This window comes from the organism of the source record quoted next, unplaced genomic scaffold, assembly GCF_019419815.1.
Source record: "Pyrus x bretschneideri cultivar Hongxiangsu unplaced genomic scaffold, Pyrus_bretschneideri_v1 Contig3, whole genome shotgun sequence".
Lineage (NCBI taxonomy): Eukaryota > Viridiplantae > Streptophyta > Magnoliopsida > Rosales > Rosaceae > Pyrus > Pyrus x bretschneideri.
In genome coordinates, this window is record NW_025999612.1 from 5,769,741 (window position 1) to 5,792,884 (window position 23,144).

A 23,144-nucleotide genomic window follows, 5' to 3' on the forward strand; every position below is an offset into this window, starting at 1 on the left:
GTTTATTTTATGATACTCTGTTTCCCTTACCCAAATAGTGTGATTTTTCTATTTTTCAATATTGTTCACATAGCTTAATTTTTAAGGGCTACTACCACTCTAAAAAATAAAAATAAAAAAACCCATTATAACATGTATGCTGTGAACTTTCACTGCTCAAAATTTTATTGAGGCTTTTGACAATTAGGTTTGTGCACACCTTCATTGAGGTTTAAGAAAATACAAGAGCTTCCCCCTACTCTCCCATTCCCTAATCTCTCATCTAACTAGTTGCCGCCAAAACTGGACTCTCACTATGATGCGACTTCTTTCGTTCAACACCTCCTCATGTAGGAATACTCCCACGAGAATGTGGTTTATATCATGTATTCATCACTGTCATGTGGCAGGAACAGTCTCACATAAGTTTTTTCTCTTACACTCCTTGGCTTATGAATCATGAGTTTGGATATAGACAACGACGGGTTATGAATCATGAGTTTGGATGTAGACAACGACTGGTTCTCTCAAATCTTGATTAGTATAGTACCCAGGTAACCTCCCAGAGTCCCTTAAAATCGTACTACTTTGGTCACTTGATGAACCTTCTTCAGTTGGTGTTGTTACACCAGAAATAGCATTATTGCCCGTTTGATGCTGTTGTTGCTGATTTTGTTGGTCCAACAATACAATACTACCTGGACTCTGATGGGATATTATTATGCTATGGTGCCGCTGTTGTACTACTGGGTCGGACACACCAGCAGCTGCAGGTGGTGGTGCAGGACTATCAAGTTTGGTACTGATTGGAATCACAGTGCACCTGCAAAGTGGGCAAGTTGTGTTGTTATGTAGCCAGTGATGTATGCAATCAACATGAAACACGTGTTTGCATGATCGCACTTGCAGCAACTCTTCTTCCATTTCGAATTCCCCCAAGCAAACACAACATCTGTCACAGTTCAAATTTTAGGGTTTCGTTAGCCTAACTTAAATCTGGTAATTACACCAAATTAAAAAGAGCCTGAAAAGATAGAAGTACATGATGAGAGGTTGAATAAGCTAATAATATTGAGCTGTAGGTGAGGTGTCGTGATTTCAATGTTTGTTAGCAATCCACTTTCCGTGAAGAATTTTAGAATTTCAATGTTCGTGATTTCACTGTTCGTTGGCAATTGGACACACAATTTTATTGAACTTTATTCACGTTTTGTCTCCTCCAAATATGCCATTTCTCATACTGTACTTCTGTTTGGAACTAAAAAATATTTTTTTAAATACTTCTGATAATGTTTGGCACTAGAAACACTTTTAAATTATTTAAAATATACTACTATATATGAATGTGCTTCTTTTAGAAAATACTACAAGTTCTTTGTTTTTTTCTTTTTCTTTCTAAAAAGCACTTGCATTTGTATCAAGGTATAAATTTCTTTGAATAAAAGTTGTTTCATTGAAATCACTTCATAAATGGTTTTTTATAAAAACATTTCTAAACGGGTATCTTTCTCAAAAGCACTTTTGAGAAAAGTAGTGGCTGCCATATAAGGTTCTAAACTGACATGTGTAGAGATTTAAACCTTCTATTACAACTACCTTCGAGGCCTTTGTAGCCTGTAGGCCATAACTGGTAGCAAGAATAAAACTCCATGATAACTAGAGGATAATTTCCAGGACGTGTCCTTTTCTATAAGAGTTTTGAGGTAGAAACTTAACTGTTTAATTTCTTCTTTTTCCTCAAATATCCAAATAGTTGGTTGGCTAATTAGTGCATATTGACTTATCAACTTCAAGATGTGATATGACACCATATTGGCACATGCCACTTGTTGTATGGCACGATGATTATGGACCGCATTGCTGTCTTCGATACAAGATCTATTCGATTTGGGTAGAAGTATGCTAGAGATACAGAATGCGAAACCCTCTTTTATAACTAAAAACGTACAGTTTATGGTAGAAATAATTTAAACTTACTGTGAATCCTTTTTCCTTTGTTCTTCATCAAATAAAATTGTTTGAAGCTTCTCCTTGAGCTCCCCCTTCAAACCCACGGGACAAACCTACACATATAATGTAATAACATCAGATATAAGTTGGATTTGAAAATAAAGGAAGCTGCATGTATATAATCAGAGTCTGCAGATTGTTATATGAATATGTTGCTTTGTTAATACAATCGTGCGTACGAACACGATCGATGCTATAGGTCTGCAATTGGAACTCAAGATATATTTAAGCATAAGTTATAACACAAATAATATTAAATCGATACGGAATCTTTTGCTTTTTTTTTTTTAATTACAAAGAAGGGTTTCAAACGCAATATATCTAGCCTACTCTTACCATCACCTTACCCAGCTTCACCAATATTTTGTTAGTTTGTATGCATGCATCTATGTTAATGTTATGAGAGAGAGAGAGAGAGAGAGAGAGAGAGAGGTACAGTGGAAACATGATATGTGGTAGGTGCAGCTTGAAGATTATAGTTATTACTCCTTGGAAGAACTGGTTGAGAAGATGATAAGAGAGCGGAAGCCCTTCTTTTGAGGTAGAACAAGTAGAAGAGGAGAAAAAGGATGATGGAAAAAAGGATAGGAATCGAGAATATGAAGGCCTGGTAAAGTTTAAGTTGGAGTGCTTGAGGATAAAGGTGAGAATTACTAGTGCTGGTTGGAGTTTGAGGAAGACTGGCCATATCTGATCACCTAGCTTCCAAAACCTGGAGAGATTATTTTGCCTGTTACTAATTAGCTCAATATATGTAGGAATCAGAAACGCCTTGTTGATGACTGTAATGGAGAGAAGTTGGCGTGGGATGCAGAGGGTTTTTATATAAAATTATTATATACACAGTCATTCTCTTTTGTATAATATATATAGTTGATCATGTGAAATCTTATTTGATTTTATATGATCCCACCTAATTAAACAATTTGGTTCATATTTTAGGACAGAGCTTATCTCACTATCCAGTACAAAGGGAATTCTTAAATGCAAACTAGCATAGAGCACACACTTTGTGTGTGTGAACAATTTATCTTAATAAGTGCATTTTTTTTTAGGCCAATTTTTTTTCTTGCTCTCTGTGGTGACACGACACTTTTAATGTGACTCTTGTGGTGAAAAAGTTGCTAATTAAACCCTCGTAGTGAGCCTTGTTAGCAATTGAGGTCCAATCCAAACTTCCGTTATTTTTCCGTTAAATAAACTCATGTGACTATCACATTGAGGGGTCAAATTCATCAATTCAATTCAAATTACATTGTATGCGGTGGACATCTAGTATGACTTAGGGTTTAACTGAAATTAGATTATACAAAAAAAATAAATAAATAAAAAATAAAAAAATAAAACTTAAACGCACTGCAATTAAACCTATAAAATCATGTCAATGGCTAGGAGAAGAGGTGAATGTGAAGTCCCGCCTCATTTCTTAAGTATGATTTCGTTTGGAAATCCTAATACTTTTAATATACTATTGTTTATTTTTTTCAATGCCAACACGTCTTTGATCATGAGTTAGAGACTTAGTCTTATTTGAATTTTAATTCTTCTATCAATTTGTACCAGACTACATATATGCCTTTCAATTTTGTCTTTAATTCGTAGTGTGGTTTGATGCAGGATGTAGTCTTGCAGTACAAAACCTTTCAGTGCACCTTGGAGACCTCCTGCAATATCATCAAATGCTAAAAATCCTTGGAGACCTTCTGGAGTGGCCCCAATGCACAACATGCAAAATTAACAGATGAAAAAGCACAATACCTTGGGAAAAAAAAAATTGATGAAGCAAAGGGAATTGATTGTGTATCGTGAAAAACTAGATTATTTGTTTATTTTGTGGAAAACAGTTTTAATGACCTTCTGTTTTGATGAACCACAATATATTGTGGAAGACATACTTTTGTCTTTGTGTGTGTGTATGTGTTTTTTTTTTTTGGAGGGGGGGGGGTGGGTGGGGTTGGATATATGCTTTTGTCATTAGTGTGCAAAATACATTATGGTATGAGAAATGATGAAGTTACTTTTTCTTTCATGAATGGTTAAATGTAAGTTATCTCCCCTTTGTTTCAATTTGCTTTGTACATTGGAATCGGATGCCAACTCACAAGAGAAACAAGTGCATGTCATAACTCACCCAGAAAGAACACATGTATACGGTATACCTAAGTCATGCTAAATGTCCATGGAATAGGATGTAATTTGAATTGAAATGATGAATTTGACTCATCCACGTGATAGTCACATGAGTTTATATAACGGAAGTTTGGATTTGGACCTCAATTGCTAAAAGGGATCACCACATAGGTTTAATTAATAACTTTTTTTCACCATAGGGTCACATTAAAAGTACCATGTCACCATAGGGTTCAAGAAAAAAATTTGGCCTTTTTTTTTAATATTACATGATTACTGTTTTGTCCTCCTTATGCAAATATTGTGTATCAAAAGTGAGGGTAAAATTGGAAAAATAAGTATATGATTATCATTTTCTCAATAAAAAAGAGGGTAAAATAGGAAAAATAAGGATATAATTGTCATTCTGTCAAAAGGTACAAAATTACTATTTTGCCCTTCTTTTGTCAATAGTGTATCAAAAGTGAGGGCAAATAGGAAAAAAAAGAAAAAAAGTTGACAAGGAGGATTCTCTTAATAGAATAGATTAATTAAGATAACTATTAAATGATGAAAAAGTGAATTAAAATTAAAATTATTTCAAATTATACCAAGTTGTTTTTCACTTTCAATATTTTCTTTTTATTTATTGCTTTTTATTTGTTTCCCACCCCCTCTCACGGCCTCTTCTTCATTCCTCCTTTCTCATTTATATATTTCTCTTTATCTATAACACAAAAACCCAAATCATTATTAAACGCACCTTAAGTTTAATCTTTTCACAAGCATCGTTGAGTTTTTGCATGGTAGTAACCTTAATCATATTTCTGAGATGGTTTATAACTTTAGGGTGAACTCGGTAATTAGGGTTCATATTTTAGGGTTTTAAGTCTATGAAACTTAAACCCTATAATTTAATAAGAGTTCAATGTGTATTAATCAATTGGTAAATGAGTGTCGATCAATCAGATAAAGGCTTCTTAGAGCTTGCAAGTAGATCATATGCTCTTTTGATTTAGGATGTTGCTATTGACATTCTAAAAAGTCATTTTATACTCTCAATTTGCTATATTTACAACTCGGATATACTTATAAAGAGTGCAAAATGACTTTTTTAGCAAGCAAAAAACATTTTCCTTTTTTAACTGTCTTCGAATGGATAATAGAACCAAAATATCTATTTTGAGTGTGAATTTATTTTGGCTTGAGAGAGAAGCTCACAAAGGGCAGGGTATACATAATGATTGCTTTTAGATTGGGGAAAGGACACATAATACCTTGTTAATCTTATCAAAGAAATAAAATAACAAACTAAAGCAATAAGCTTTCTAGAGATCAAAGTTACATGATGCTATGTTGGTATTATATTTCTTCTTTAACTTCAATGATGGGAAACCCATGTCTATCAGAATATCTCTAAAACATGGGGTCCTCGTTCCTCACACCAAGTGAGGCCTAAATTGCTCCACAGTAACATCAGGGACCCAAAACATTATATCATAAATTCTTTCAATTCCATGTTTTATAGTAAAATGTTGAATTCAATTAAAAAAGGAAAGAAGAAGAAAGTTACCGTGTAATTAGGTGTAAATGTTGGTTTAGGCCAAGTTAGTGCATTGGTCTTGATTAAGCGAGCTGTTGGTCGATCTGGTAGTCCATGGTTGGCAGGTCGATGACCTAACAAACCTACAAAGCGACAGAGAAATGTATATGCAGAGAGTTAGGCTGTTGTTAGCATAGATGGTGGTTTGTCTCAACTTCAACTGATTGACACACCTCTCCACCTTATAGATATAGTTTTGGTCCATAGATCATGTGACTAGACCCATAATTATATATAATAAGGCCTGCATGTTCACCAATGGACATCAAGTTTGTTGGTATATGTTAAGATGTGCAACCTAACATTCTTAGTGTTTCTCCATCTGATTTGGTCTCTCTAGCTAGTCTTTTGTTTTTTCAGAAGCAACGTAGAACACTAGAGGTTTATTCACTTCAATTGCATACCGTCACAAGGATGGGTTGCTTGTATTTATAACAGTATTACATGAAGGGTTTGAAAACCCTACTTACATGGCAAATTTGAACTTCAAATTTACAACAGAAACGAAAGACAAACTATCAGCTATCAAAAAAGTATAACAAACATTTGAAAACAATCCTAGACCTAGCCAACTTCTTCTTGGATAAGGCATAAAGATCAATAAAACAAACTCAGGTAGTTGTATCCGAACTAGAAGTGTGACTTGTTCTAACAGGAAGAATGTTTGAATTCGATACATAGTGAGTTGAAAAGAAATGTCATACCCATTGCGACAATCCACTGGTTGCAAAATATTAACCAAAAAGAAAGGTCTCTTTAGCTAGGTTTAAGGGCTAAACAAATTAGTTAAGAAGTTTGACACATATAAAAGGGGGTGGGACAATTTCAAACTCAAATATGATAGAAATCATTATAAAAGCAGCAATATAGAAGTAAAATAAAGAAATAAATGGGATGGATTATACACTAAAACCCTTTTTTTTTAATTTTTCATACACGTTGTTTGTGATACAACAATGATCACTACGTAAGTAGTGACTATTGTTCATTTTTCTTGTAATGCACAAACTTCGGTGTAACAAAAAGTGAAAGCATTATTGTTCTTATTTTGAGCTATTAGTACATATATGTCAAAGGTAAAGAAGGCTTCAGTAAGAGCAAGTCCACGTGGGATTTTTAGGCCGGCACCCAGCATCATTCTTGGCCCGGCACCCAACCTATCCCCTCCAGCACATGTGGATAGGACGGCACCCAATTTAAGCTGGTCTCCAGGCTAACCCAAAATCGACAGGCCTATGGAAGGGCCCATCTGACATCATGTTGACGCCATCGTGATGTTGGAAGCCATTTTAAAAAAAAAAATTGCACAAGGCGCGTGGGAAGCATGTGCGACTGGGCACGTGTTGCCGACAAGAAATCAAAGGCAGGCTCGTTTGCGCAGGGGCACTAAACCGAACTAATATGAGGCTACGTGGCCCGTTGGATTTCCAATGGCTAGTTTTTTGGACCATTGGATTTCCAATGGTAAAAATAATTTGAATTTGTCATCCAACGACTAGTGACGTGGGTTGATCTGGATCGTCTGATCCAGAGATTAACAATCCACGTTTTCCCCCCATAAATTAAAAAAAAAAAAAAAAAAAAAAGGCACAACGGTCAGAATTATGACTGTTGGCCACGTGTCAACGTATAGGCTATTGGGTTTGATTTTTTTTCAAATCCAACAGTCCAGATTAATTACCTAAATTAAAATTTATAAAAATTGTTAAAAAATACATAATTTTTTTTTAAAATTTATTTATTTTTCCTATAAATACCTAACCCTCATCTTCCACCTTACACCATATTTCAATATTTTCAACACTTTCTACCAAAGCTTATACTTTTTGTGTGAAAAAAAATACCAAGAACCTCATCCTTTCTTTTTTGTGTCCATATAAACCGTACATCCATCTTCATTGTTTTCAAATCTTGAATTCTTACAATGCATTCTTCAAGGAGAGTGTATAAACAGTTTGAGGAGTAACATAAAAGATTGTTGGCACAATAGGAAGAATTGGTCAAACTCGAGGAAGGTGGAGGTGGAGATGAGGCTTTCGCAATGGAGGAGGATGAGGATGATGACCATAGAAGACAAAGGGCCTCACAATCCTGCCGTGTCATGGAAGTTATGGGTCAGATATCCAAACCTAAACGTTACAATCAATTGATCACTAAGCGGTACAGTTCATTGCTAGAGCCATACTGACACTGTACCCGTCAAAGTGACTTGATTGAGCACCAATGGGGATTGCAACAAGGTCAAGATAATTAAAAGGAATCTTAATTAGTGTGTTTTTAATTGAGCACCAATGGGGATTGCACTCTACCAATGGGGATTGCCAGAAGAATAAATTTCTTGGTTTATTTAGTGAGTTTTTTTTGAGTTTATGCAATTTCATTTAGTGTGTTTTTTTTTTTTAAGTTTATTTGATGAGTTTATGTAATTTTATTATGATAATGACACGTTACGTGACAAGATTGATTAAAAATCCTATCCAAAATTTAAACTATTTTATTTATTTATTATTTTATAAAAAAATTAATAATATTTTAAATAGGCTAGGTGCTAGCGCAGTTTACAGGGATGGAGATCGTTTATGCCAATGCATTTTTTAGGGGTGGAGATGCATTAAACCTATTACTATTTATTAGGGTCTATCACTGTTCACTGAATGAATTAAATAGGCTGGGTGCTGGCGCATTTTTTTAGAGGTGGCCTTGCTCTAAGAGATCGATATGTAAAGTTGTTAACGACATAAGTAATCTAATAGTCCTAGTGAAATAAGGATTATGGAGTCTTAGCCTTTGCAATTGACCTCAAAGAAATCTAATAGGTTTCGCTACAAAGATATAGAATCATGGTAGGACTCAAACACTTAAGTGATATGGTTTAGGGGTGGGCACGGGCTGGGCCGGGCTCAAATTTGGAAGGACTGGACCGAACTTGCTTAAAAAGGAAATGGGACAGGTCAGGCCAGGTATTACAAATTTGATCACTGGAACCGGACCTGACCCAACCCGTTTGAAACAGGCCGGTTCAGGACGGGTCCTCTCACTTTTTTTTTTCTTTTTTTTACTTGGTTTTGATCTCGTCCGCTCATCCTCCAGATCTTCTCCGACATCAAGACCCTCATCGATTTTGTTCTCTTCTTCTTTAGCTCTCTCGACGAGCTTGTTGGGATGGCGCGGGGGTCCTACTCCTCGGAGTTCTTTTCCAATACCTATTAGTGTGAAAGAAGAGCAAAAAGACGAGCTCGCCAAGTCCATCAACTACCAAGTTCGACAGACGTAGGGTGAACTTTCAATTTCTATCTTTTTTTCTTCAAATCAATCACTCACAACACCAATTCAACAAAAAATTACATTATCTATATCTATATATCTAATATCTATATATGTATAAATGTGATTGTAATTAAAGATCAAACGGAGCTAGATTCAACTCAAAACGCAAAACCCAGAAACAGATCTGAGAGTGGACGGAGTACAAGGGCTTCAGCAACGTGGTGGCGGGGCTGGCAGGGCACATCTACGCCATGTACTGCAGCGTCCTCAAGCAATACCCAAACTGAGTGGAGATCTTGCAGCTGGAGGACTCAAGCAGTACCCACCAACCAAGACCATTTTCATCCCAGACAAGGAGTGCCAGAAGCCAAACCTGCGATGTAAAATTTCACAAATTTTGTAAATCAAAATTAAGAAATTGACGAAATTGGAAGAAATGAGGGAAATGAGTTCCCTCGGTATTGAGATCGGAGGAGGAGACGGAGGAGTTGGTGGGGGAGGAGGGCAACGGTAGCATATCATTTCTCGGTGGGGTGTGTTTGTGCTCCGGGAAAGAGAGTTGCAGAGATGGGGGGGGGAAACAAAGAAAAGGAATGAGGGAGAAGGTTCGAGAGATTGGATGAGGGGGAAACACAGGGAAGTGGGGTGGGTGTGTGTGGAGAGTTCTCGAGAGTGAGAACTGTCGCAGGGAGGAACAATAGGAAGTGGGCCTGGGAGACAGTACCCAACAAGAGGTTTTCTTGCAAACGGGCTGGTCCGGGTACCCGTTTTTCTATACTTTTGGAACTGGCCCGAACCTAAAATTTCAAAGGCCCGCCCCACCCCGTTTCCCTTTTTTAAAATTAGGACCTGCCTCGTACCCACCCTTACCCACAAGCCTAGGACCCGTTTGCCCACCCCTAATATGGTTGGATTTTCACAACCAATAATAGGCCGGCTGTGATTAAACCTTAATGATATAAATACTATGTTGAAGTCCCTGCTTCCATACTCTTAATCTCTAAGATACGTTGAACCCTATTCATATAGCAGAGAGATATTATTGAAGTATTGTAAGGAGAAGACAACCTAGAGTTCATCAATGGCTTCATCTTCATAACAATGTCTTCTGCATTATACATATAAGTTTAATATAATTAGTCGATCTATTTGTTATATTGATTAGATTTTTTCGTGATCCTAATGTTTTGTAGTTGTGATTTCAGAATATGCTTACACGATAGTCGTACTAAACAAAGGTAGTTTATGAATCACTTTGAAAGCATTCCGCAACATGTGATTATTTTAGAACATCGTTACTTTGATATTCCCGTTTTAAATTCTTTACATTGATATTCCCGTTTTAAATTATTTACTTTGATATTCCCGTTTTAAATTCTTTCTCCACTCGAAAACCACTACCAAGCAATCCAGCAATTTGGCCTTTTTTCATTCTTTTATGTTGAAGAAACGTGCCAAAGACTTTCAAGTGGGTATCTAATTAGCACCAAGGCTAAATTTTACAGGTGCACAAATTAGAATAGTAGCTTCAAATGTGTAATGTGGGGAACTGTTTGAGCATGTTTATAAGATATGGATGAAAAGAACAAAGCATCCAAATTCTCTCCTATATCGTACGAAGAGTAGACCCAAATCATTCTTTAATTCAACCACTTATGCAAGCACGACCAAAAAGAAATACAAAAGAAACGAAGAATCTTGGCCTACAACTACATGATTTCAGAACAAACTTTCCGCAGCTCATAACCTTTCCGCTATATATTTTATGTAGATTAAATTGTAGCTCTGCTCCTTTAACTTTAACTCAATTGGAGCAATAGTCCATCAATTAAAAATTCATTACCAGTCCCTTAACTCATCAAAATGTGCAACTATGGTCCCTCAACTAAAAATTTATTACCATTGATCCCTAAACTTTAATTCAACTGAAGAAATAGTCCCTTAACTTTAACCTAATTGTAGCAATGGTCATTCCAACATAACTCGTTTTGACAAAAATTTTGACGTAGTTGATGAAAATGACCATAATTACACACTTTGATGAGTTGAGGGACCTTTATTATATAAATGGTTATCTCAACATAACTTATTTTGACAAAATGTTGACGAAATTGATGAAAATAACTATAGCTACACATTTTGATAAGTTGAGGGACCAATGGTAATGAATTTTTAGTTGAGGGACCATTACTCCAATTTGATTAAAGTTGAGGGACCATTGCTACAATTTACTCTTTTATGTATTTCACATGAATTTTATGTTCTTTGTTGGTTCAACTTCTGTTATTTTATATATGCTTTATCTTTGGGTTGGGGGTGTATTGTCCCTTGATTGACTTGAGGAGGTTTCAGTGGTAGTGGTGGATCATGAAGAAAGCTCTTTCGCACAAAGTGGGTCGAAGATAACATCTCGTACTGCAGCACGATCAGATTCTCCAGCTATTAACTAAAGGGTAGCACTAACTCGTGTTCAAACTTTCTAAATTGTGATCGATGTGGCTGTAGGGTTCGTTGTGTTGGAAAAGTTAGTGATTTAGTAATTTGGTTTATTTTTGTATTGAGTACTTTTTATATTTTATGGTTTATGAATAATTAGCTTTTACTTGTTACTAGGGTTTAAGATTGCTCATTTGTTTGTTCCAAGATTGGATTTTTATAAGGGTAATATTAAGGAAATTAAATTTCTAAACTAAATTTTATAAACCAAATAATGTTGATGTTGATAATTGAATTATTATTTAAATATCGATTAACGTGCTTATTTCTTATTTGTGACATATCATTTGATTTACAAATTTGGTTTAAAAATTTGATATCTCTAGCATTATCCTTTTTGTAAATACACCTATTATAACTTTGTTTAGATCATGATTCACGACCTGGCAAGATATAGTTCATCCCATGATGTATTTGTTTTGGTAATATGTAATATTTCTTCTTTCATTTCATTCAATGAAATAATGATCAAAGTTTGTACTCAGCTTTTTCTCATCATTTGATTTGTTAACACATTATTTATCTCAAATGAGGATCCTCTCCGGATCCTCTTTGTGAGGATCTCAGAGATCCTTCAATCACGTTTGTTCATCTTACATCGTACAGCTCGTTTTCGTCAGGTACTATATATATTCAATATTAGATAAAAAAATATTTACAATGATTTCTGACCGTAAGATGTACGATAAACAAACGTAATTGGACGATTCACGGGATCCTCACAAAGGGGATCCAGAGAGGATCCTCATTGATTTATCTCTTGCCCCGTCGGAAACCTCATTCATTTAGAACCACTAAACCGTCATGACTCATGAGACAGGCAACATATAGTATTAAACAAGTATTAATACCAGCGCACTGTAGCGAGTCGAGAAATTTATCATGTAAATAAAGAAATATATTAAAAGTTTTAATACCATTTATTTGTGCAAGAAAAAAAAATCATGTTTATTCTCTCCTTAAAATGAAATTAAAGCAATATTAAAAAAAGAAATACATTTGTTTTCAACAACAATACTCGTTTGTTTGGTAAATGCTTTTAAATAATTGAAAAAGCTTTTAGAGGAAATGTTTTTAGGTTCCAAAAGCACTTGAAGTGCTTTCTGCTAAAAGCACTAGTTATGTGCTTCTTGCTGAAAGCATTTCAAGTGTTTTTTCAAAATTAACTTGCAGTTTTACTAACTTTTGGTTCCAAAAATATTTTATGTGAAAGCAATCTCAAATCGTTTAAAAGCACTTACCAAACAAGTCCCAACTAGTTGTGGTTACATATTATGGCATTCAACCCACTATTTAATATTTATTGATGAAAATGATCTTTACCCACTAATGAAACTGTTAACCCTAAAGAGAAACCATATATGTTTAAATGGGTCACAACTAATTGTGTCAGACATAGTACATGCATAAATAAGCAAAGACATTACTCTAACCAAGGAACGCGACAAGGCCAAACACATAAATCCACACTATAGCCCATGTAGCGGCCAAACCCACGATATAACCCATATTTACATAAATAAAAATAAAATTAAAAAATATATGGCAATTTCGTAATTAAACCCAAATTCACACTTACAGTCACCCCCTTCCAAATTTAGAATACAGTAATTGTCTTGATCCACATATCGTATAAAATGTTGAAATTTGAGTTGGTGTCATCGTACTCTTAATTAATATAACCTCACTAAATAATAACTTATAACTTAAGCAGTTAAGAAATTTTATTTTGTACAAGAAGTCTTCAATTGAATTTATTCCTCCTCGATATTGCCTTCTTATTTGTTGAGAAGTTGATATAGCTTTGTATAAAGTGCTCACACTGAGTAAAAACTATTAGCTATATCTTATTTCACATATTTGTTTTGAGGTATTTATCAATTTACCCCCTGAACTTATAAGGATTGGCCAATTTTCCCTCTCAACTCTCTTATTAGTCAATTTGCACCTTATTGTTAATTTTTTTTTAATTTTCCATCTATTCTTCCATTAAGTAGGTATCCACATGACTGCCTTTAAAGGGCAAAAAAGTCATTTTCCCTACACCTTCGACCTTCTTCCTTTTCTTTGAATTTTCTCTTCTTCTTCCTTGTCTCCATGTTGAGCCCGTGACTACCGCCAATGCCTCCCTCCTCCATTGTTTGCAACCCAGTCCATTTGATACGCTACTTATGCAGTTTGCAGCTGCCCACACCCTGTCGCCTCCTCCCTCGGCCTCATCTACCTCTGGTAAGGTGTAGGGAAACCTACTTAATGGAAAATGACAGTAGGGTGCAAATTGAAAAAACAACAATATGGTGCAAATTGACTTTTTTTGCCCTTCAAAGGCAGTCATGAGGATACCTACTTAACGGAAGAATAGATGAAAAATTAAAAAAATTAACAGTAGGGTGCAAATTGACTAATTATGAGAGTTGAGGGGGGAAATTGGTCAATGATCACAAATTTAAGGGGTAAATTGATGAATACCTCTTCTATTTTTACTGAGTAAAGTGCTCCTACTTTATTTCTGAGTAATCCTTTAGCAGCCATGGAATCTCTGCATGTAGAAATTAGGCGTCGGCTTGTGAGTTGTGACTGCGTCATTGTGCTTTTCATTATTTTGTGCTTTTCATTATTACCACTTACAAAAAGCCAGACACCATAAGCTTATGATTAAGGGCAAAGTGTGTTTTAATTAGTGCTCTCCAACAAAACATGGTGACTCATTAGAAAAATTGTATTTTTTGGTTGCAGCACATAGTTTTTCGTTGTCTTCATACATTTTGATTAGAAAGTGCAGTTGCTAACAAAATAGCCGATTTAGAACTTCTCTCGTCTTCACTCGTTAGGTATGCCGAGATTATTCTTTTTCTGCATTCAGATTTCTTTGGGCATAGCAGCCCACAAGTTTGTCTCCCCTTCTTTTTGATTTGTGATTTTCATTTTTACCTCATCCCTTTAGATTTTCCTTTTTGTTTTGCAACTTATCTTGCAGCCAGGCTTTTACCTTTTTAGGTTTTAAAGGGGTTTGATTTATGTCCCTTGTTTTTCTGTATTTCATTTTTCTTGTTTTATGAGAAGTAAGATTTATGTCTCTTAACCATGTTTAACTTCTTTTTTTCATATCAATAAAATTCCCTCAGCCGAAGTTCTAAAAACAAGACAATTAAATATGGACTTGGATCAAGTTTTGTCCAAAAAAGCAAACCCCTACCCTTGAGATTGCGCTTTCTGCTGTTCTAAAAGATAATTTGAGCAATGCGATGAAACCTACGACAGACCAAATACGCGTATTTTATTGATTCCAGAAGTTTTGAGTTGATTCTATGATTTCGTCCTCTAACTCATCTTCTATATCCAGGTTACACCAACTCGTTTCGTCCTTCGAGCAAACCTGGACTTAAGAGCAGTTCCACTAGACACAAAATTGCCCAGCACCCTATCCCAAAATCAGCCCAGCACCTTGTCAATCTGCTCCAGCCCGCAAAACAGCCTAGCACCCAGCCTAAGCCAGGCAACAGACCTGCCCATTTTGGACAGACCCAGAGGCCGGCCTATTTAGTTGGCGCATGCAGCACATTCATGACTGGGCGTGAGTAGGAGACAAGGGTGTAGGCGGCGGGGCCCTCTTGTTAGCCCATTTGTGTTCACCTGGATTAGAGCTATGTGACCCTCCTCAATGCCGTTGGATTTCCAACGGCTAGTTTTTGTAGACCGTTGAATTTCCAACGGTAAAAAAAATTTAAATTTGACTTTTAAAATGGATCATTCGATCACAGATCAACTGTCCACGTTTTTTTCACCAAAAATAAAAATAAAATAAATAAAAAAGGCCCAACGGTCAGAATTATGATCATTGGCCATGTGGCAGTGCCTTGGCTCTTGGATTTGAATATTTTTCAAATCCAATGGTCCAGATTAATTAACTATATTAAAATTTATTAAAAATTATGAAAAAATACAGAAAAAGTATTAAAAAATACATAAAATTTTTAAAAAAGTTTTTTTTTTCTATAAATACCTAACCCTCATCTTCCACCTTACACCACATTTCAATATTTTATACACTTTCTACCAAAGCTTTCATATACTTTTTGTGTGAAAAAAATACCAAAAAGCTCATCCTTAATTTCTTTTGTCCATATAAACCATACATCCCTACATCCATCTTCATCATTTTCAAATCTTGAGTTTTTTTTATAATGTCTTCTTCAAGGAGAGTGCATAAACAATTTGTGGAGCAACAGAAAAGATTGTTGGCACAACAAGAAGAATTGATCAATCTCGAGGAAGGTGGAGGTGGAGATGAGGCTTTTGCAATGGAGAAGGACTAGGATGATGATCATAGAAGGCAGATGGCCTCAAATTCCCGTCGTGTCATGGAAGCTGTGGTTCAGATAGCCAAACCCAGACGTGCCGCAAACTTCGATAGAAAAAGGGAAAGACGAGGTAAAGATCTCTTGGAAGATTATTTTATTCCAACAGCGTATTCCATGATCATGTTTTTAGACGTCGTTTTAGAATGCAACTAAGTTTGTTACAACAAAATCATGAGTGCTATTTGCAACCATGATCCATATTTTGTGCAAAAAAATGATGCTTTTCATGTTTTAGGTCTTCTTTCAGAGCAAAAAATTACGGTTGCCTTGCGAATGCTTGCATATGGAGTATCTGCAGATCAAGTGGATGTGATCGCGAGGATGGGAAAAACAACTGTTCTGGAGTCCCTGATGCGGGTTTGCTCTGCAATTGAAGCCCTGTACACCAATGAGTACCTCCGGACACCCACGCCAAGGGACATGCAAAGGCTTCTGAGGAAGGATGAGATGCAAGGCTTCCCTGGCATGATTGGAAGCATCGACTGCATACACTGGACTTGGAAAAACTGTCCAAGTGCATGGCAAGGAGCTTATGGCGATAGAAAAGGAGTCAAAAGTATCATTTTGGAAGCGGTGACTTCATTTGATACATGAATTTAGTATGCTTTTTTGGATGTTCCAGGAGCTCAGAATGACCTAAATGTGAAAACATCTGAAATTAAGTTGTACATGCAACTTTTTTCTTTCCTGCCGTCCTCTAAGAGAAGGACAAAAGATTCAAACTAAACTAGTACTTCCTCTTCCTTATTTTGAAGCTCATCGATCGGATGACATTATCATCAGCTTTCAGATTTGCTTCAAGAATTTCGAGAGATTCAGGTTTTGTGAAGTAGGTAAAGAGGAGATAAATGTGAAAACATCTGAAAACTCAATAACAAAGGAACGAATGGACAGTTGAAAACATCTGAAATTACGTTGTACATGCAACTTTTTTCTTTCCTGCCTTCCTCTAAGAGAAGGACAAAAGATTCAAACTAAACTAGTACTTCCTCTTCCTTATTTTGAAGCTCATCGATCGGATGACATTATCATCAGCTTTCAGATTTGCTTCAAGAATTTCGAGAGATTCAGGTTTTGTGAAGTAGGTAAAGAGGAGGTAGATACCATCCAGGTAAGTGTTGGACTCTCCGGCTTTGTTTTTCTTCTGGATGCCATAGGCTAGTGGAATTACCCCTCTGTTGAAGACCTCCACGTACATGCCACCCCCGGCTATTAGCAACTGCAAAATATGGATCATCAGATTAAAACCCTGTAACCAACTACACTCGACAGTTTTAAAACCTGAGCAGGCAACGTAATGCTGCTTAAATTAATTTGCATGTGTTAAAATTCATCTTATTTCAAATAAGTTCTTACACGGTTAACACAGTCATGGCGCAATCATAATGTCTAAAAGCCTAGACTTGTCCAACACCATGACACTTCAATTACATCATCACAAGATCAAAAGGAAGCCACAACCTAGTTCTCCGAATCTTCGTAGCTACAAATAACGCATAAAATGCATGACTAGAAATCAGAGGGTTAAAATAAGGCATGACAAGATACAATCTGGCATTTCTTGATATTACAGGAATTATTGGGTGACAATCACAATCTATCAGGTTTGCTAGTAGTAGCCAACTTTCACTCCATTTAAAATAAATTAAGAAAATAAGGGCATAGCTTGCGTAGTATTTAACATTCTCGTTGTGATTGACTACTCACTGATAATCTTCACTCTATTCGTTGATTGCACATCCAAACTAACACAGCTACAATTCAAATGACAAATATTACTTCACGGAAAACAACCACGGTTAACAAATTAATATGTATATGATGATAATAAAAGATATTAGTTTACCACTATTCCTGAAAGGTTTAAGCCATTAGGAATCGGATATGGTTATTTCCAAATTCTAATAGTACCTCCCATGCGTAGAAAGACAAATTTGGGATCTCCTACTTTGACATCATGGTAAACGAACAAAAAGTATTTCGATCTTGCAACCTAAGACGTACTGGGTAAACTTATACCTCCGACTAGATTATAAAAGATGTCAGAATGATCCAGAAAAACCACGGTGCCTAAGCTACGATAAAGTTACACATTTGCTAAATTTGAAGTGTTCGATATGAGTTCTTCTCAATATACACAATTGGGGACCTAAAGACGGTTTTTCAGAGGAAAGTTTCTCTTACGAAATTTAAATCAGCAGATGTACACTACACAAACTTAACTACATTATGAGGACTCAAAATTCATTCGAATAGTAGTATCTTCGAACATATCGCTCTAATAGCGAAAAGAATCTCGCACTGCAAAGTAAACTTTTCAAAACTAAGCATCTCTCAAAGTCCTAACTCACTAAGAAATCAAATACTATCCGCCAATTGCCAGTGTTAGTATCAATTCAACCCAAAATTGGAAATTTGTTCACTAATCTTCATATAAACTCAGCTTAACACATTCTTATATTTTCTTTAAATTTTCTCATCAGCCAAGCAGATAACAAACCAAAATTGAAAACACATAGATAAAACCCACTAATTTTAAGAGCCAAAGAAATCAAATTTACTTCACCAAAATAAAAAAGAGCAACAGAATTTGAATAAAAAAAAAAATTCCTTTTACCTCCTCGTACTTCTGGGTAAGAGTAAGTCTTTCATCCTCGGACATGTCGGGTCTGAGCACCGCCATGGTCTCGTACTGTCGGAGCCCCGGTGGGCACGGGGGATCCTCCTTCTCCTCCACGGCGGTCAAGCCCGACCCGGGCGGGGAAGTCGGGTCGTCCTCCGATTGAAACCCGCCCTCAAAAAACGAGCCCGAGAACTCCAGGGACTGGACATTGGCGGTTAGGCGCGGACTGGGATACGGTCCGGTTCGGTTAAAGAGAGGGAAGGAGACGGTTTGGGTTAGAGAGGGGATTTGGGAAATTGTTCTGGGGCAAAAAGCGAAATTTGATGAAGGGGTAAGAGATGAAATGAGGGAAGAAGTGGAAGCCATTGCCGGAAGCTTTTTATTTGGAACAGAAGAAAGCTTCTGGGTTAGTCCTCAGTGGATATTGATAAGGGCCTAGAGGAGAGGACAATGGTGAATGAAACGACGTGTCGTGTACTTTGTTGTGTTTTGCCATAAGTCGTAAGATGATGTGATAATTGACAATTTCGGATACTAACACGTCATAACATTCGTAGCTCACACAAATATAGGATTTGATGTGCAAGCCATTAACATAATCGAAACACAAGCAATAACCATTCAGCTAATTTTAATTTAGTGAAATCATAATTTCTGATGAATATAATAATTTATTGTTTAGATTAATTACATTTTACAAAACCAATCAATTTATGTCTTTGGACTGAATAACTTTCTAGTCTTTCGTTAAGTTGATATTGTAATCTTGAAACTATTTTCTAGATTGATATGAAAGCCACGTTTGCACTTCAAAACTAATCATCATAAAAATTCAGCTTCTCCTTAACTAATTATTTGTATCCCAAAATCACGTAGTTTTGTCATATAAAAGTGCAAATGGAGATCCTCTCCGAATTCTATTTGTGAGAATCACGGGAATCCTTAAATCGTATCCGTTCATCATACGATTAGTTTTCATCAAGTACTGTTCATGTTTAATTGTTAATAAAAATATTTAAAATGATTTATAATAGCACGATGTATAATAAACGAACACGATTTAAGAATCTTCAAGATTCTCACTAAGAGAATCCGGACATGATTCTCATTGTGCAAGTGTGTCTGTCTTCTATGGATACCAAAGAGGTCCCGTATATGCGACGTGAATAATGGCCGAATAAACAAAAACAAGTTGATCCGATTTCAAAACATGACGCATCAATGACGATCACCCATGTATAGGAGGGTACACCCGAATACGGCCCATTATCATCGGGCCCATGAAATCAAACCTAGAGGCCCAAGTCCAACCCACATTGAAGCCCAATAAATTACAAGTTTCTTCTTGTAAAGGAAGCAAAGAGCGAACATAAACTCAGCATAGTAAAATAGCTAAGGCAATCGGAGGAAGAAGGAGACGAAGAGGCAAGCAACCGCAGGAAGACGAGAGAGATGGATCCGAAGCTCACAGAGGTCGCACAGCTCTTCGAGCGATTCAAAGCTGCATTCGTGCGGAACGATTTCGATACCTGCTCCAATTTCCTCTCCCAGCTCAAGGTAACTCGCCAATGCCCAAAAACCCTAATTTTCAATCCCAAATTCGAGATTATCAGCTTCTTGTTCACATGATTTAGTAACTATTGTTATTTCGTTTCACTTCTTAGTGCTAAAGTATGATTCTTGTGTGTTGCCCCGAGGTGATTAGGTTTTTGGGTCAGTCAGAGTGATGGAATTGTCGTTTTGATTTTCTTCCTTTGAAATATTTTGTAATTAGATTTTGGGTATTGGTTAATTGAATTTACAAGATTTCGAGATTTTGGTGTAAGGTGTTGTCGCAAGTGTTTGGTTGTTAAGCTGCTGGGGAGTGAAATGCTATTCAAAGACGTCCGTTCGGAAGATTTATTAAGTTATTGGTTTTTATGTGAAGATATGTGGAATTGTGGCGTTGTTGTAAGTGGATTGAGTTGCATCGGTTGTGTTTTCAGGTTAAGCTGACTGAATTCGGAAGCCTACCACCGTTGTTTCAAAACACACCTAATGCTGTCAAGGAATTAACATTAGCAAGTAATGTTCTTTATCCAAATCTATTGCTTTTACTTTCCTGTCCGTGTAGTTCCAAACTTCGTTGTTGAAGTAGTGAATGCGCCAGAAACAAAAATTATGCTTTTATAGTTCATTGTGCTACCTACTTATGTTGTAACGAAAGAGTGTGCTAGTTTAATATTGTTCATTGGCGTATTCCACTTCATTATCTTAATCCAACAACCTCGTCATTAACCTTTTTCATGTTTCATAAAATGTCAGGGGATATATATGAGCATGCTGTTGTGCTTAGTGTGAAGATTGAGGACCAGGATGCATTTGAAAGGGATTTCTTTCAGTTGAAGTCTTATTATGTAGACGCTCAGTACGTTATCATCCCACTCTGTTTATCTTCTATCAATTACTCAGTCCTTTTTTCAAAACAGAAAATAAATGTTTGTTTAAAAGGATTGTTAATGAATTTACTGTTCTTATGGAGTAGTGACCGTCTTCCATCATCCCCTCAAGAGCACCCAATTTTAGGTCTCAACCTGTTGAGACTCCTTGTCCAGAATAGAATTGCTGAGTTCCACACTGAACTGGAACTTCTTTCATCTGCTGCTTTGGAGAACCCTTGCATTAAGCATGCTGTAGAGCTAGAGCAATCTTTCATGGAGGGAGCTTACAACCGTGTGTTGAGCGCTCGTCAGACTGTGCCACACGAGACTTATGTTTATTTCATGGATCTACTGGCTAAAACAGTCAGGTAAATTTGTTTTACTTAATAATTAGGATTATGTTTGAATAGTTGCAAAAGCTCTTCAAACTTGTGACAAGAAATGCTAATATCTGGAAGTTGGGAAGGTTTTTTCTTTGGAACATTCCATCATTGTCCGTGACTCATAGGAACATGTGAATGATTTGAGCCCATCATCTTCCTATTATTGAACTTATTGTGTAGTTTAGCTATTTAGATAATATGTTTGCAGTGCAAAATTAAAAATATCTTTGCGGATTTCTATTTGGTTGATCTCTGTCACTTTTAGGGATGAGATAGCCGGATGCAGCGAGAAGGCATATGATTCACTCTCAATTAAGGATGCCCGTCAAATGTTGCTATTTCCTTCTGACCGCGAACTTTTGGCATATGTCAGTGAGGTACGTCGTGTGTAACATGTTATTTTCCTTTTTCATAAAAAGTCCAAATTGACTGAACTTCTTAGAATGACTGATCTTCTGTTTTTGAAATAAAATGCCTATAGCTTTCTGGCAGAAAGTTAAAAATGCATATCCTTGCAAATCATGGGTGGGAAAGACAGCATGTTTGACATGTAAATTTCCAATAATATAAGTTGACCGAGTCCCTTATTCCCAAATAAAACACTGAATGAAACCCTTACCCGAGGCCTGGCCATGGGCTTCAGCTTCGAGTATAAATCTAAATATAAACTATATGCCTAACATCAAGGCACTACTGCTTGTGCTCCAGCAGCTTTAGTAACACGATCTTTTCTCCGTTGGTTCTACAAGTTTATAAGACTTTGTTCCGTGGATACAGGATCATCCTGAGTGGGAGGTGAAGAATGATGCTGTCTATTTCCAGAAGGCAAAGGAGTCTGCACCTTGCAAAGAGATACCATCTCTACAACTCATCAACCAAACTCTCAGCTACGCAAGAGAGTTGGAGCGGATTGTCTAAAGGAGCTGCTGCTGCTGCAGTCTGGTTGTTTGTTTTGTGATTCACAACTGTTGCTCTCATACACTCACTTCCAAAATTTCTTTTCAATTCAGTACTGAGCCCAAAACTGTGTACTATTGTATTTTAGTTCGACCACTTTGGGTGGCAATATTTTTCAGATTTTTTCTTTCAATTTCATTAATCAGACAGGTTGCTTTACTTTAATTACAAATCTGTCTACTTTGAGTCAAACGTCACAAAAAAAAAAATAAAAAAAAATAAAAAAAAAACATGTTTATCATTAAGCGTTGTCATGTTTAACATGTTTAGCATTTGGCGGGACTGGCCGCAGCCGGTGGCCAACTTGTACGGCAGCCTCACCCACTCGCTTTAGTGTAGGTCTTGAGTACGGCTACCGTCCGCAGGTAAGGTACCCACAACCAAAACTCTCTCAAAGAGTCGGTCTTGAGTATGGCTGCCGCACAGGCATCATACTCGCAATGAGTGAGATCGGGTCACGCAAGGTGTCTTGCCATTTTGCAAGTGTATTGACCTGTTATCCGTACTAAAAACATCTAAAAGGCTTCCAAATGTATGATTTTTATACACCTGAGTTTGAATCATTCTTTTTGCAATTTACATAGTTTAAAATATAAGCGTGATAAAAGTGTTACATGATCGGACTTGTAGGATGGTTTAATAAAAAGTTGTCACGTTGTCACGAGTAGGTCAGATTAATCAGAAAACAGAATATCATTTATATCAAAATGTTAAAAATGGTATCATCATAGTTTAGAGGACAAAGTAGTTGGGTCGAAAGGTACGACATGGTAAGATTGAAGCACTGGATTAAATGTTTGATGAGCTAAAAATGCACGATCAGTTTATGCCCACATTTAACTTTCTTCAGCCAACCAAGCGAAGCACTGCAATCACTCCACCCTATATGTCAGAGAAGATTTATTCACCCTATTCCCATCAATCTTGGGGTTCCCA

The 23,144-nt window shown here is 36.4% G+C and overlaps 3 protein-coding genes across 4 annotated transcripts; 1 reads left to right on the top strand and 2 right to left on the bottom strand.

Moving 5' to 3' along the window:
* Window positions 1-137: 137 nt before the first annotated feature.
* Window positions 138-2,925, bottom strand: LOC125479638 (probable E3 ubiquitin-protein ligase RHA4A). Of its 2 annotated transcripts, none has more exons than XM_048589205.1 (3): window positions 2,426-2,925; window positions 1,957-2,042; window positions 138-802 (listed from the first exon to the last, which is right to left on the bottom strand). In XM_048589205.1, the coding sequence occupies exons 1-3, from the start codon at window positions 2,675-2,677 to the stop codon at window positions 466-468; spliced, it is 675 nt and encodes a 224-aa protein (XP_048445162.1). In that variant the 5' UTR covers window positions 2,678-2,925; the 3' UTR covers window positions 138-465. The 2 variants fall into 2 exon arrangements, with proteins under 2 accessions (XP_048445162.1, XP_048445161.1); XM_048589204.1 differs by having other exon boundaries at window positions 138-931; window positions 2,426-2,909.
* Window positions 2,926-16,674: 13,749 nt separating this feature from the next.
* Window positions 16,675-18,873, bottom strand: LOC103949260 (30S ribosomal protein S6 alpha, chloroplastic). Its single transcript, XM_009360364.3, has 2 exons — window positions 18,443-18,873; window positions 16,675-17,044 (listed from the first exon to the last, which is right to left on the bottom strand). The coding sequence occupies exons 1-2, from the start codon at window positions 18,812-18,814 to the stop codon at window positions 16,805-16,807; spliced, it is 612 nt and encodes a 203-aa protein (XP_009358639.1). The 5' UTR covers window positions 18,815-18,873; the 3' UTR covers window positions 16,675-16,804.
* A 932-nt stretch (window positions 18,874-19,805) lies between these two features.
* Window positions 19,806-22,370, top strand: LOC103949261 (26S proteasome non-ATPase regulatory subunit 8 homolog A). The gene is made up of 6 exons (XM_009360365.3): window positions 19,806-20,005; window positions 20,434-20,512; window positions 20,753-20,855; window positions 20,973-21,236; window positions 21,517-21,628; window positions 22,029-22,370. The coding sequence occupies exons 1-6, from the start codon at window positions 19,901-19,903 to the stop codon at window positions 22,167-22,169; spliced, it is 804 nt and encodes a 267-aa protein (XP_009358640.1). The 5' UTR covers window positions 19,806-19,900; the 3' UTR covers window positions 22,170-22,370.
* The last annotated feature ends 774 nt before the right edge of the window (window positions 22,371-23,144 follow it).

Coding starts and splice junctions, on each gene's coding strand:
- LOC103949260 (XM_009360364.3), bottom strand. CDS start 18,814: ATGGCTTCCACTTCTTCCCTCATTTCATCTCTTACCCCTTCATCAAAT. Junction 17,045..18,442: donor TTACCCAGAAGTACGAGGAG/GTAAAAGGAATT, acceptor CATATTTTGCAG/TTGCTAATAGCCGGGGGTGG.
- LOC103949261 (XM_009360365.3), top strand. CDS start 19,901: ATGGATCCGAAGCTCACAGAGGTCGCACAGCTCTTCGAGCGATTCAAA. Junction 20,006..20,433: donor ATTTCCTCTCCCAGCTCAAG/GTAACTCGCCAA, acceptor TTGTGTTTTCAG/GTTAAGCTGACTGAATTCGG. Junction 21,237..21,516: donor CTACTGGCTAAAACAGTCAG/GTAAATTTGTTT, acceptor TGTCACTTTTAG/GGATGAGATAGCCGGATGCA.
- LOC125479638 (XM_048589204.1), bottom strand. CDS start 2,677: ATGGCCAGTCTTCCTCAAACTCCAACCAGCACTAGTAATTCTCACCTT. Junction 2,043..2,425: donor CCACATATCATGTTTCCACT/GTACCTCTCTCT, acceptor TTATATGTGTAG/GTTTGTCCCGTGGGTTTGAA. Junction 932..1,956: donor CAAAGGAAAAAGGATTCACA/GTAAGTTTAAAT, acceptor GAACTGTGACAG/ATGTTGTGTTTGCTTGGGGG.